Below are 12,426 nucleotides of genomic sequence, written 5' to 3'. Positions count from 1 at the left end.
GATAGAGTAGGAGGAGGGGTGCATAGGCATTGGCGTAGCCAGTATTTTATATGGAGGGCGGGGGGAGGGGGAATTGCACCCACATTGGAAGGAGGAATCCATACTATTAATGAGGCGACATGTACATATAAAAGATGTTGGGGATAAAAAGCTGGCTGATTGCCGGGCATTGCCCCCCATACCCCCCCCCCCCCCCCCCGGCTACGCCAATACATATTAATCAACAATACAAGAAATGTTCGGTAGGTTAATTGAGTTAAGTATAATTCAGTTTGTTGCATCAATTTAAGCATAAGAACTGCCCCCGAAGGACTGCAAGCCTGGATCCAAGAGGCAACCCCATGCGAAAATCGAAGTGTCCCGAAAAATCCAGTGTTTACGATGGAAATAATGCATTTTTTTTTTTTTTTTTTTTTTTTTTTTTTAGCGAGGAACATGTTTACAATGTTCAGCTTAATATTTTTGAGGATGATTACTATACAGATAATACATATTAGTTTACTTTTGAATACTATTGAATACCACCACCGTGAAAATTCCTGTTCCGTCCCTGCCAGTTATGACAATATTTTAAAAATTGCAAAATTACCACCACCCCCCCCCCCCCCTACTTCCCCTTCTCGTTGTGACCCCTGCTCGATTTGACGCTGGATCCGCCACTGCTGACTGATAGGCGTATGGCCTTTCAATAGATGAAGGAAGGAAGAAGGAAGGAAATGCTTTATTTAACGACGCACTCAACACAATAGATATAAAATATGAAAGCAAGACGTTCTCGCTTTGTTAATTAAGATAATTTCTAGGTCTACTAATTTCGTTTCTACATTGTTGCTATTTGTGAGAAGGATCGAACCTCTTCAAACAACCCATTGTTTTTTTCCCGTCCCAACCAATGCCCCACGAGAGGTATATAAAAAATCGCGATGTGTGCTGTCTTGTCTGTGGGAAAATGCATATAAACGATCGCTTGCAGCTAATGGGAAAATGTAATGGGTTTCATCTAAAGACTACTTTTCATAATTACCAAATGTTTGGCACCCAATAGCCGATGATTAATTAATCAAGGTGCTGTAATCGTGTCGTTAAACAACAAAAACATATATTGTGATAATTGTTGTGGTGCAAGTATTGACTTGTAGTAACGAGGAAATAATCAAAATGTTTTTTTTAAATAATTATTTAAATACCAGGTCTTTGTGGAGGATGCTTATGAAATTGAAACTTGTAGATGTCAGAGTAGAAATATATGAAGATGACATATGTGAATTGAGACATAAATTGAAAAATGTTTACCTTCAATAACGTCCTTTCCCTTTCGTTTTCGAAACCCCGACTCCTTTTCGCTCAGAAAAGTCTGTAATGACGTCACGACGGCATCTAGTGATGACCTATTTAAAATATGTTTGACGTGTATGAAAAAACTGCATATGGCAACACCTCGTTTACTTCGTCTGATCTAAAGACAGTGACTACATCACAGATGATAGTTAATAGCTATACAACAAATGAGAAATCTATAGAAAATAAACTAATGCCCGAGTGAGTGAAAGATGAAACTGTAAAGTAATAAGGTATGAGTATTTTTTAAAGTACAGGTGCCCTGAATCACGAGTAATTGTAGACATGAATAGACAACATCATCGATCAACAGTGAAGTCAGGTAGTAACGTTTGTGTTTTATAAACTAAAGTAATCAAGTAATGTTAAAGAAACACTTTTTTTTAACCCTGTGTAAAATATCGAATTAATTTTTTTTTTTATTAAATAAAATTATTTTCAAACGTACTGTCTGTTCTTGCCTGCTTCCCTAAATCCTTTCGCAAATGGGTTTTTGGCTATCTTCAATCGAGTTATCTGAAAAAGAAAAAGATAGGCCGAACTAAATCGGAAGTCTTGATACACAACATCATATCTGTATCAGTGATGAGACAAGATATTTCTTAATGTGATACAGAGTTAGTTAAAAAGAGATAAACGAGTGCGTTGGTAAAGTTTTCAATTTGAACGGAATTAAAAAAAGATACATTGTCGGAACTGGCAACACAGGTTAAACAACCTGATGACTATAATATGATGATATCTGTGGCCCGAGGCGGAGCGTCAAAATAGACAAATGACTTTGCCTTTACACCTCTAACTAAACTGATGTGTTTGAGCGGAAGTACGAATGTCCTAGCAGAAGATGAAATCAAAGACCTGACTCGTAGGTCATCAGAGCCGTGAGAATAATATGGAAACTACTCTAATCAATAAGTATAAGTGTGCACCTTTATAAATTAAAACATCAGTTTAAAATATCTGTCATAAATATCAAATAAAGGTATATCTTGCTATATTGTATACCTAATATTTGCAGTTATTGAATTTAGATGACATAAAATTTATTTGCTATCTACCAGCTAGCCTGAAAGAGAAATCTGTAAAACCGCTAAACGATTTCTTGCTTATTAAAATACAGTCCGTCAACAGCTTAAATAGTCAACTAGTTTTGTGTGTGTGGGGGTTTTTAAAAAAAAAATACTTTCCTTAGGTTATTGCTATAGTTGTATAAATTCATTATTGCATATTATTGCATTTGATAATCATGATTATTACCCATATGTTTAAACATATTTCGGTACGTATCAAAGTGATACGTCCCACTTGGCGTAGTGGGACGTAACACTTCGACGTCATCGATTGGCGCACTATAACCTTACAGGAACATCAACCACTTGAGTGACATAAATTAAGATCGATTATAGGTAATAAATAGGATATTAAACTCACTACCATTTCGTATCATGTTTATGTCCCTCGTGGAATAATTTTCAATGCTCGTGACAATTGAAAATGATTTTACTCGGGACATAAATATGATACGAAATGGAAGCTCGTTTAATATCATATAATACTCACATGCCTATCATAAATATGACGACTAATATTGGCATGCTTAAGATCGTTCATACAAGTCACACAGTGAGTGCGTAGCTTCACTGATGCTCTTACCTCTTGATTCTGATAAGCTGTCACAGCCATGAACGTCGTCTGTGGGAACGACACCACGGTGTGAGAAATCACAGAGTTATCTGTCTCTAGCTTCTCCACGTGGATCTGAGGTTGAAATCTCTGCATTGACGACATACACATCTGTGGATTAAAATGTATCTATATGAAAGATCATTGTTTAATATGTTATCAACAACAACAACAACAATAATAATAACAACAACACACCCAATCTGCCCAAAAAACTTGGTATAAAATATTACAAATGTGCGAAAAGGGAATACGATGATACGTTCAAGCGGCTTAAGATATCAAGATAATAATGATAAGGATGATGATGATGATGATGATGATGAGCTGTAGTTCGTTATATGTTGAAGTAGTCTGGAGGCGTCGGAATCGGGAGGGGGTAGGGGGTAGAAGGGCAATACCCTCCCCAACTCTCTTCCCTAATGTTAAAAGTCAAGTTAATGTCTAAATCAGTTGTTATCTTCCGACACCTATGGTAGCTGATGTTTTAACAAACTTGTCGAATATTTTCGACATAACCTCTGTACCATTACTGAAGACTATTTACATGGTGTAATAAAACATTTCTTTCTTTCAGTAACATAACGCCAGGACATCAAGTTCCCCACAACTGATTTATCAAAGGCCGTGGTATGTGCTGTGCTATCTGTGGGAAAAATCATATGAACGATTCCTTGCTGCTGATGGAAAAAATGTAGACTGTGTTAGAATTATCAAAAGCTTGACATCTAGTAGCCAATAATTAATTTATCAACGTTAAGCTCTAGTGGTGTCGTTAAACAACAAACGTAACAGTAGCATATCCGACTATATTACACTAAACTATTGGTGGTATGACTACGTATTCTACACACATTAATATTAGTATACAATGAAAGTTAAAGTTTGTTTTGTTTAACGATACCACTAGAGTACAGTAATGTATTAATCATCGGCTATTGGGTGTCAAACATATAGTCTTAGAAAGGAAACCCGCTACGTTTTTCCATTAGTAGCAAAGGATCTTTTATATGCACCATACCACAGACAGGATAGTACATACCACGGTCTTTGATAAACCAGTCAGGATGCACTACCTTGAACGAGAAATAGCCTAATTTAGCTATTATTACTGGCAGATATCATACGATTGACAGTTCTAAAAGAATGTGTTTTGCTTGCATTAATGAAATTGAAGATAATGATTATAAAAAATTATATATCAAACCTTATTATTGGAAAAATCCTTCTGTCTTACTTATTCAATCGTTTAACGTCCATTGTATTAAACAGTTACGTAATTTGGAAAATTTTCTATACTATGCCTCAAATGTGAGAAATAGTTATGTATATAGTTTGCATTTTCCTAGCATATATTTATACTGTTTTGTACAACATATGACTGTTCACCTTTTTATGTATTGTTATCTACTGATGAGCTGTCCAGCTCAAGGTCAATAAAGAATTGGAAATTGGATCCGCTCACGGGATCGATCCTAGACCAACCACGCATCAGGCGAACGATTTATAGTTTACAATGAATTCCGCACCTGGCCTGGTTTCCGACTTTGGTTATTGGTTAACTTCACTTTGTCAAACGATATGATCTGATTGATTAAGCTGTGTCCGCTGAACGGACTGTCTGGGTGTCCGTATCGGTGTCCGTCCGCCAGAGCTTCTCCGTTACCAGAAACAATCCATTTGGAGCTGAAAATCAAACAAGATTGCCAGATTATCTACCTTTTTCATATAGCGTGTGCAGAAAAGCTAGCGCATAATGTACCTATTTAAATTTTATGACAGATATCTTGACTGGATAATGTATTTAATTTTGATTAGATAATGTATTCAAATCAAAAGACACCACGTTAGAGACTTACAGTATGGCAGTGATGTATAAATTAACAATTACACCATCTGTAAGTGCCTGTGATCTCACGCGCCGTACCTGCTGTAGATGTATCTGTATTTGTGACAGTCGACGTTGACGAAGTTGAGGCTGATGGTGTATCTGGCTCCGGGTTCAGTTCCCAGGACACGCAGCCTCAGCGGAGGAAACATCCGTCTAGAAAAGAAAAAACCCCTCACCTGATTGCCTTTTTCATCACACCAAATGACGGGTAAGGTCTAAAGAACAAAATGATGTCTTATTCGAGGAGCGGGACCCGTCGATAGGCCCACTGGGCTATTTCTCGTTACAGCCAGTGCACCACGGCTGGTATATCAAAGACCGTGGTATGTGTTATCCTGTCTGTGAGATGGTGCTACTAATGGAAAAAAAATGTAGCGGGTTCCTCTCTATTAGTCTAAAACTATATGTCAAAATTACGAAATGTTTACATCCAATAGCCTATGATTAATCAATCAATGTGCTCTAGTGGTGTCGTTAAACAAATCAAACGTTTTATTCGTTGCGCTGTTACAGGTTTCGTTAAAATTGCCGCATTGTAAATGAACTTAAAGGTCGTCAGCTTTGTTACATTCTAGTATTAGCAAACCAAGAGTTATATTATCAGTATGTTTCGTTCTAGTATTAGCAAACCAAGAGTTATATTATCAGCATGTTTCGTTCTAGTATTAGCAAACCAAGAGTTATATTATCAGTATGTTCCGTTCTAGTATTAGCAAACCAAGAGTTATATTATCAGTATGTTCCGTTCTAGTATTAGCAAACCAAGAGTTATATTATCAGTATGTTCCGTTCTAGTATTAGCAAACCAAGAGTTATATTATCAGTATGTTTCATTCTTAAAGATTCATTCGTTCATTCATTTCAACTTATTTTCGTGCTTGTATCTAATTAATGTTCAAGCTTCCTGTCCTAGGCACACACCTCAGCTATCGGGCTATCTGTCCAGGGCAGTGGGTTAGTTGACAGGCCCGTAGCCAGCATGATTAGCAGGGGGGGGGGGGGGGGGGTCGAAATTTCATGTAGACGGAACTCGTCAAACGCGAGCGCCGAAGGCGCGGAGCCGTAGACTGTGTGTGTGTGTGTGTGTGTGTGTGTGTGTGTGTGTGTGTGTGTTAGTTATATATCTATATATATATATATATATATATATATATATATATATATATATATATACACATACACACACATACATACATACATACATACATACATACACATATGGAGTTCCTCAGATATATATATATATATACATGTATAGGTTGGTGCCAGTTCACTCTCGTCCAGCATGGAGGGAAGTGGTATTTTGCCAGTTCTTCAACACGACCTGTCTTTCGACAGCGAGGAAGAGGCCTTGTTGTTAATGACAGTGCTACATGCACGTAGGAAATATAATCCTCGCCGGTTTTGAGATCACCCAATACTAACTAAACGCCAACGCTATGGTGAATAGGGCATATAGTTTATTTCGTGAACGTTCGTTGCTTTGTGAATGGTTTTTCCGATACTTTGTTTTTGTACATGAATAATAATATCTTCTTTCCTAACCATTTTGCAGGTCGAGAGAAATCACCTCACGATTGAATGGGTGTGAAGTCAAATTCTATATATATAGCGCGCGATTTCGCCAGCGATTATGCAAAAATAGGATCAGTTCCTATTTCCAAAAATCGTTGCGAAAACCGTGGCGACAATCGGGTTTGGAGTGCAACGGCCTTAACTTTTGTTGCGAAATATACGTTAACAAGTTGCATTAAGTTGTGGATGCATGTAAAATAGCCTGGTACTAATCAGCGGTTATTGATCACAGATGAAATCCGCTGTCGCCACATGGCTACTCTTTCCAAATAACAGCAAGGAATCTTTATGTGCACTTCCCACATCACACAAACAGAATAGCACACACCACGTCCTTTGATGGACCAGTTATGGATCATTGGTTGGGACCGAAAATAATCAAACGGGTTCACTAAGGAGGATCGAACCTTCGGCAAATGGAACCTCAGACAGACGGTCTTGTTACGTTATCCTGGTTATTTGGGGACAAGGAATTTTAGATGTACAATCCGATTTTTTTTCTCCATTCGAGCGGAACTCTTAATCTTGCGGGGGGAGATCGTCCGATCCCCCCAATCCCCCTGGCTACGGGCCTGAGTTGTTAGTGGTTTTACACTTACCTACTGAGTCGTTAACACTCGCTCTGGGTAAGAGCCGGTACCGGGCTGCGAACCCGCTACCTACCAACCCTATGTCCGATAGCGTAACCACGATACCACCGAGGCAGGATCTTAAAGATGCGAACTCGGTCATATTTGTATTATTAAACTATTTATAGTGTATGATACATCACTATTTTTATATGTTTATATTGTTACTCTATATCACCATGGTTAAATATTGTCATATATTACCTTGAATACACTATTATATTGCTATATATCACCTTAGTTGTAATATTGTCACATGTCACCATGATTATTGTAGAACACAGTAGAAGTATTACCTTCCGCTTTTAGTGATGATCATCTCTGTTCCCAGTCTGTAGAATGATTCCCACAGGTCACCATGACACAATTCCACTCGGACCTCCCCCATTCGATCATCACCTGTAAACATAATCCATTTCTAATACTCATACTTTTCAAATGGTTCGCGAGGATACGTGGCCGTTGGAGTTAGTATGGAATAGGTGTCATGTAAATACCATTCATTTCAAACTGCAAAACATATTATTTAAAAAGTCCCAAAATGGATACACAATTTATATCGAGCTATATAAAAACTAAGCAGCAGCAGCAACAGCAATAATGAACCACTCCGACATTATTTACAGCCACCTAATATATTAAATTATTTTTTATTTACACAAAACAACTTATAATGAATGATTATTATATTTTTCAAAACATTTGTTACCACGTGGAATGTGAAAAAGATCTGATGATTTTTTCTCCTTCGCCACATCCTCCTCCAGTGGTCGTCGTAGTAGCTGCTCGACGGAAAACGCTTTGGCCTTGGGACTGAGCATCGTGTGCGACGTCGTGTGTCTGTGTTCGAGTGACGCGGTCATTGCGGTGCATGTGGTTATATTTTGTCCACCGATAACGAGCTGGATAGAGAGACGGACTACGTGAAGATAAGTGACGAGCGAGATAAGGTCTACGACGACAACTCGAATGTTTTTATCACAAGTGTGAGAACTCGCCCTGCCCTCGAGTGTTCCTTCCGTAGAAAGACGGTTGCACGGATAGTGGAGCTGTAGTACCCCTCTTTGAAACTCAGAGTACCCCTCCATCCCTTAGTGACAGAAACGCTCACTTAGTTTACAATCTAATTTCCTCTTTTACTGTACCTTACCTTGCCTAACGGTATTATTTATGTTTTTTGCAGTACCGTCTCTTGCCTAACTGTCTTGATCATAGCCTTAGTTGCTCTGTGAACTTTAGTATTATATATCCCTTTAATTACAATAACGTTTTCTAAGTTACAGGTCCATTCATGAGTTATAAACCCATTTTGTCTCTGACTTTCACTGCAGATCCCATATTTACAGTACACTTCCCTTACAGTTCAATTTCTTTAGATATACTACAGCTTCCTTAGTTACAGGACAGTTTTCTTACAGTAAGAATAATTTCATTATAGTACAATTTCTTTAGTTACCAATGCACTTCCCTTTGTCACAGTTCAGTTCCAATAAGCACATTTCCCTTAGTAACAGTACAGTCTAATTAGTTATTATACATTCTCAAAATTACAGTACCGTCCCCTTAGTTACAGTACACTCCCCTTTGATACAGTAAAGTTTTCTTAGTCAGAGTACTGGCCTAAGTTCAGCCAGCGAATGGTTCGCTAACGTTCGCGAACTATTTGACTGGTTTCCGACGTGGCCATTTGGGTTAATGCGTAGCGCATAAATCAGTCTAGCAGACGTTAACGACAAGCAGTTGACTGAACTTACCCCAGTTTCCTTAATTACAACTTCCTTAGTTACGGTACAAATCCCTTAGTTATTGTATTTTCTCCTTACGATACCGTCCTTTAGTAATAACAAAATTAAAACACAATTGTGTGTATCATCAAAGAATGAGCTGTTAAATTAATGACAAACAACAAGGTTACAAGAATCAAAAGAAGATAAAACTCCACATACCTATCTGAACAGCGACCACACGTCGTATAGCCATTAAATTTAACTTCGAAATGTTTATTATAATTTTTTGTCTTTCCAACAATTATATTCCAATGCTCACAGACGTTTATTTTCCCGCTGTGTATTAAAGTTTATTTCCATATTTAAGATGCAGGAGTTGTATGCACATGTACATGTACATGTAATGAATGAATGAATGGATGGATGGACACTCCAGCACGAAAAATACATCGGCTACCGGGTGTCAAACTACAATAAATGCACAAATTAAGTGATGAACAACATCAATATAAAAATTCAAGAGGTAAATTAAAACACAGTGCAATTAACTGCAAAAAATATAAATATCACAGACAGGTCAAACTAAAATTCAGTATCACGAAGAAACTGCAACAAAATTTCAGGATGGAATCGAAATTATACCATCACATTTCTTCTTCCAAATATATCTTGTCTAATTTCCTTCAGATGATTGCACTCTACTAAAATGTGGCGTACCGTCAGAGTACACAGACAGTGCTCACACTGAGGCGGAGGATCCATCTTCAGAATAAATAAATGGGTCAAGTATGTACATGTAATGATGCATAAATCGTCGGAAAATAGTCGACCCCATTTAATTAGTTACAGTACGATTTCTCATTCTAACCTTTGATAGGGTAAGTAACACTATCAGTCCTGCCATTGGTGTTATACATGACAGTGTTTGTTGTCAAAAACGTTTTGATGTATGTCATGTCATTTTACTTCATCCAGCACCCTCGTGTTAAGGTCAATTATGCTTGGAAAATGTACTAGGTACCTGTAACTAAGTACTACAGTTTTGTGCCAAACTAGGGGAGCTGTAAAAACATTAGGTTATATCGAAAATTAGCAATGGAATGTTCCACTTTCTTCAGTTAATACATCGAGGGAGATGTATAGTTCATATTTATGGGTAATAATTTGACAGATATATTGCATATATAATGACGTCCTAATGAAATTTTACAAGGCTTGAAATTGTATTATAGAAAACCAACATATGGTACGGTGGGATATGAAACATTGTACCGGGAACTGTAGAAAATTAAATGATCTGTATCTTCTGTAGGATGCCCACAAGAACAAGACGGATCATCTGAGATATATCGAAATAATTTATGACTATTAAGATCACTGATGTTTAGTCGGGGTTTACAGTGGAGTGTCTGCCCATGTCTGGGACCCAGATAAAATATCTAATGCTATATTCATAGTTATATGAGTTTACTTAACAATTCTTAACTAAAATATATGGTTAACAAATTCAATAACAATTTAAATATAGTGTTTTCATATTATAGAACAATGATATATAATCTTCAAAAAAGTAGGGGCACCTGAAATATTAATGTTAATATCAACTATTAGACCGAACATACGTTTTGACCACAGACATCCTAGTAAAGAACGTTCAGGTCTGTTTATCAACACACCGAAACACATTCCATAGTTTGCATGCATCACGCAGTTTTCCCCGTACACATGCGTAGGGTGTCATTCTCGATTTTGACAATTTCCGGGAAGGTCGATTAATCACTGTGGAACATTATTTTTGACAATCTTTTTCATTGTGTTGATCATACAGTTGTTATTGTTTTGTTTTTAGTAATTTTTATTGTTTTTGCGATTTCAAATTTCACTTTTCCTTCAAGATCTTTGGTGGTCATAAAACCTACTGTAATACTGAACTACCGGTTGTAATGTTTGCCCAGTTAATTCACTATTATCATATAACCATTCCCCACAGCTAATATACCTTACAATTTTGGCAATTGTAAATTCTTATTAGAGTTCCCCTACTTTTTTGAAGAGTATGTTATAGACATAATTCGTAAACGGGTTTGATTTATCTATGTATACATACGTAGTCTAGGATCGTCATAGGGCAATCAGTGTAGATATTTAGTGCAGTTAAGTAGCTGCCACGACCTCTTGCCGAGTCAGTGATGGGTCTTTCTTACTGTCAAAAAAAAAGAAGAAGAAAAAAACAAAAACGATTTCAAGCGGATACAGGTTAATCTAATAAAATCGCTCAAACATTCTGACATCAGCTTTGTCTTCAAACACCAAAACAAAGAACAATAAATAAATACAATACAATAAAATAAATAAATAAATAAAAATAAAAATAAAAATAAAAATAAAATTAAAATTAAAATAAAGTTAAATAAAATAAAATAAAATAAAAATAAAATTAAATTAAATTAAAAACGAAATGAAAATAATAATCATGATTAGGTCTTGAATTAGTTTCATGGTAACAGTTTAAATCTGTTTTAATCGTGGCGGACTGAGACACCTTTCTTGCACCAGTTGCAAGCAGCGAATGACAGTTTAATGATGTGGTATTGCCTATTGAAGGAAATAAGATAAAGGTCCTTGCTATGAATCTAGTTAGTATGGGAGCATATGGGGGATTTATTATGGAATGGAATGACATGCATGTAGTTAACTTCCAAATGGAAAGTGGTATGAGTATTATGGAGTAAAACGCTTCTTTTCTTTGGACGTCTCCAAATAAAACATATTGTTGGAGGGAGGAGAGGCGGATATTTTATTCAGACCACGTGATGCAATTACCACATATAGCAAATAAAATAGCCCTAGACTCATTCTATCATTTGACTTGTGCTTCCTCTACGGCAAGTTCAAGCACGTCTGTTTTGGCTTATCTTTACAATTCTCATGAAATGTGCAAAAGATGGGCGAGAAGGGATAGAATACGCTTCATGATGGCCATAGCCAACCCAGGCTCAGCCAAGCCTCTTCTAGACCAGAAGTGAGGTCCATGATATATGTGAGGGTATAGGTAACTTTTGGTGTGTTTCCACAAGAAAACTGTTCAAGCACGCCTGTCGTAGTCATAACCTCTGACTTCAGTTCACCAGATGAATTCTGAGAACAGATACGTCTTCTTTAGTACTATGTTATCCAGTTGAACGTCCTGCTTGATGAATGAATGGGATGTTATCAGTGACCAGTGACTTGAATACTTGAGACAATGGAAGATCAAAACTGGACCAAACAGTCTGCAACCTTCCGTTGTCAAACTGAAGAGGTCATGACTGATACAAAACGTATTTGTATCCAATCAAAAACATCAATGTTGGTCGCGCCAGTTGTGACGTCACGCGCGTGGAGGCATCACCTGATTGGCGGTATCTTGCAACACGTTGTCACCTCTTTGATGACAGTATAATATGTGTTTGACCGCAGCGTTATCTTGTCGTCTGCTAAACATCACCATTGTTGTCTGTTACTAGCAGGTTATCACTAGATAGCCTATCTTTCTCAGCCTCTTACCATCACTCAACAAGGGACTTGTTGTGTCTCATTAATA

The 12,426-nt window shown here is 37.2% G+C and overlaps 1 protein-coding gene across 1 annotated transcript; it reads right to left on the bottom strand.

The window, feature by feature from the left end:
- Window positions 1-1,428: 1,428 nt before the first annotated feature.
- On the bottom strand, window positions 1,429-7,979 carry LOC121372073 (T-box transcription factor TBX15-like). The gene is made up of 6 exons (XM_041498334.1): window positions 7,826-7,979; window positions 7,413-7,515; window positions 4,984-5,065; window positions 4,536-4,736; window positions 2,992-3,132; window positions 1,429-1,854 (listed from the first exon to the last, which is right to left on the bottom strand). Exons 1-6 carry the CDS (start codon window positions 7,977-7,979, stop codon window positions 1,777-1,779), a joined length of 759 nt encoding a protein of 252 aa, XP_041354268.1. The 3' UTR covers window positions 1,429-1,776.
- Window positions 7,980-12,426: the final 4,447 nt, after the last annotated feature.

The sequence above is a fragment of the Gigantopelta aegis genome, chromosome 4 (assembly GCF_016097555.1).
Source record: "Gigantopelta aegis isolate Gae_Host chromosome 4, Gae_host_genome, whole genome shotgun sequence".
In the NCBI taxonomy this organism is placed as follows: Eukaryota; Metazoa; Mollusca; class Gastropoda; order Neomphalida; family Peltospiridae; genus Gigantopelta; species Gigantopelta aegis.
The sequence above is the reverse complement of the archived record's forward strand: the minus strand, read 5'-3'. Positions and strand labels throughout refer to the sequence as shown.

Bases quoted from the DNA above. Each gene is read 5' to 3' on its own strand.
- LOC121372073 (XM_041498334.1), bottom strand. From the start codon at position 7,979: ATGACCGCGTCACTCGAACACAGACACACGACGTCGCACACGATGCTC. The intron at 4,737-4,983 runs GTCGACTGTCAC...TGAAAAAGGTAG, and splicing joins TCAGCCTCAACTTCGTCAAC to ATAATCTGGCAATCTTGTTT. The intron at 3,133-4,535 runs TAAACTATAAAT...TTTAATCCACAG, and splicing joins GCCAGGTGCGGAATTCATTG to ATGTGTATGTCGTCAATGCA.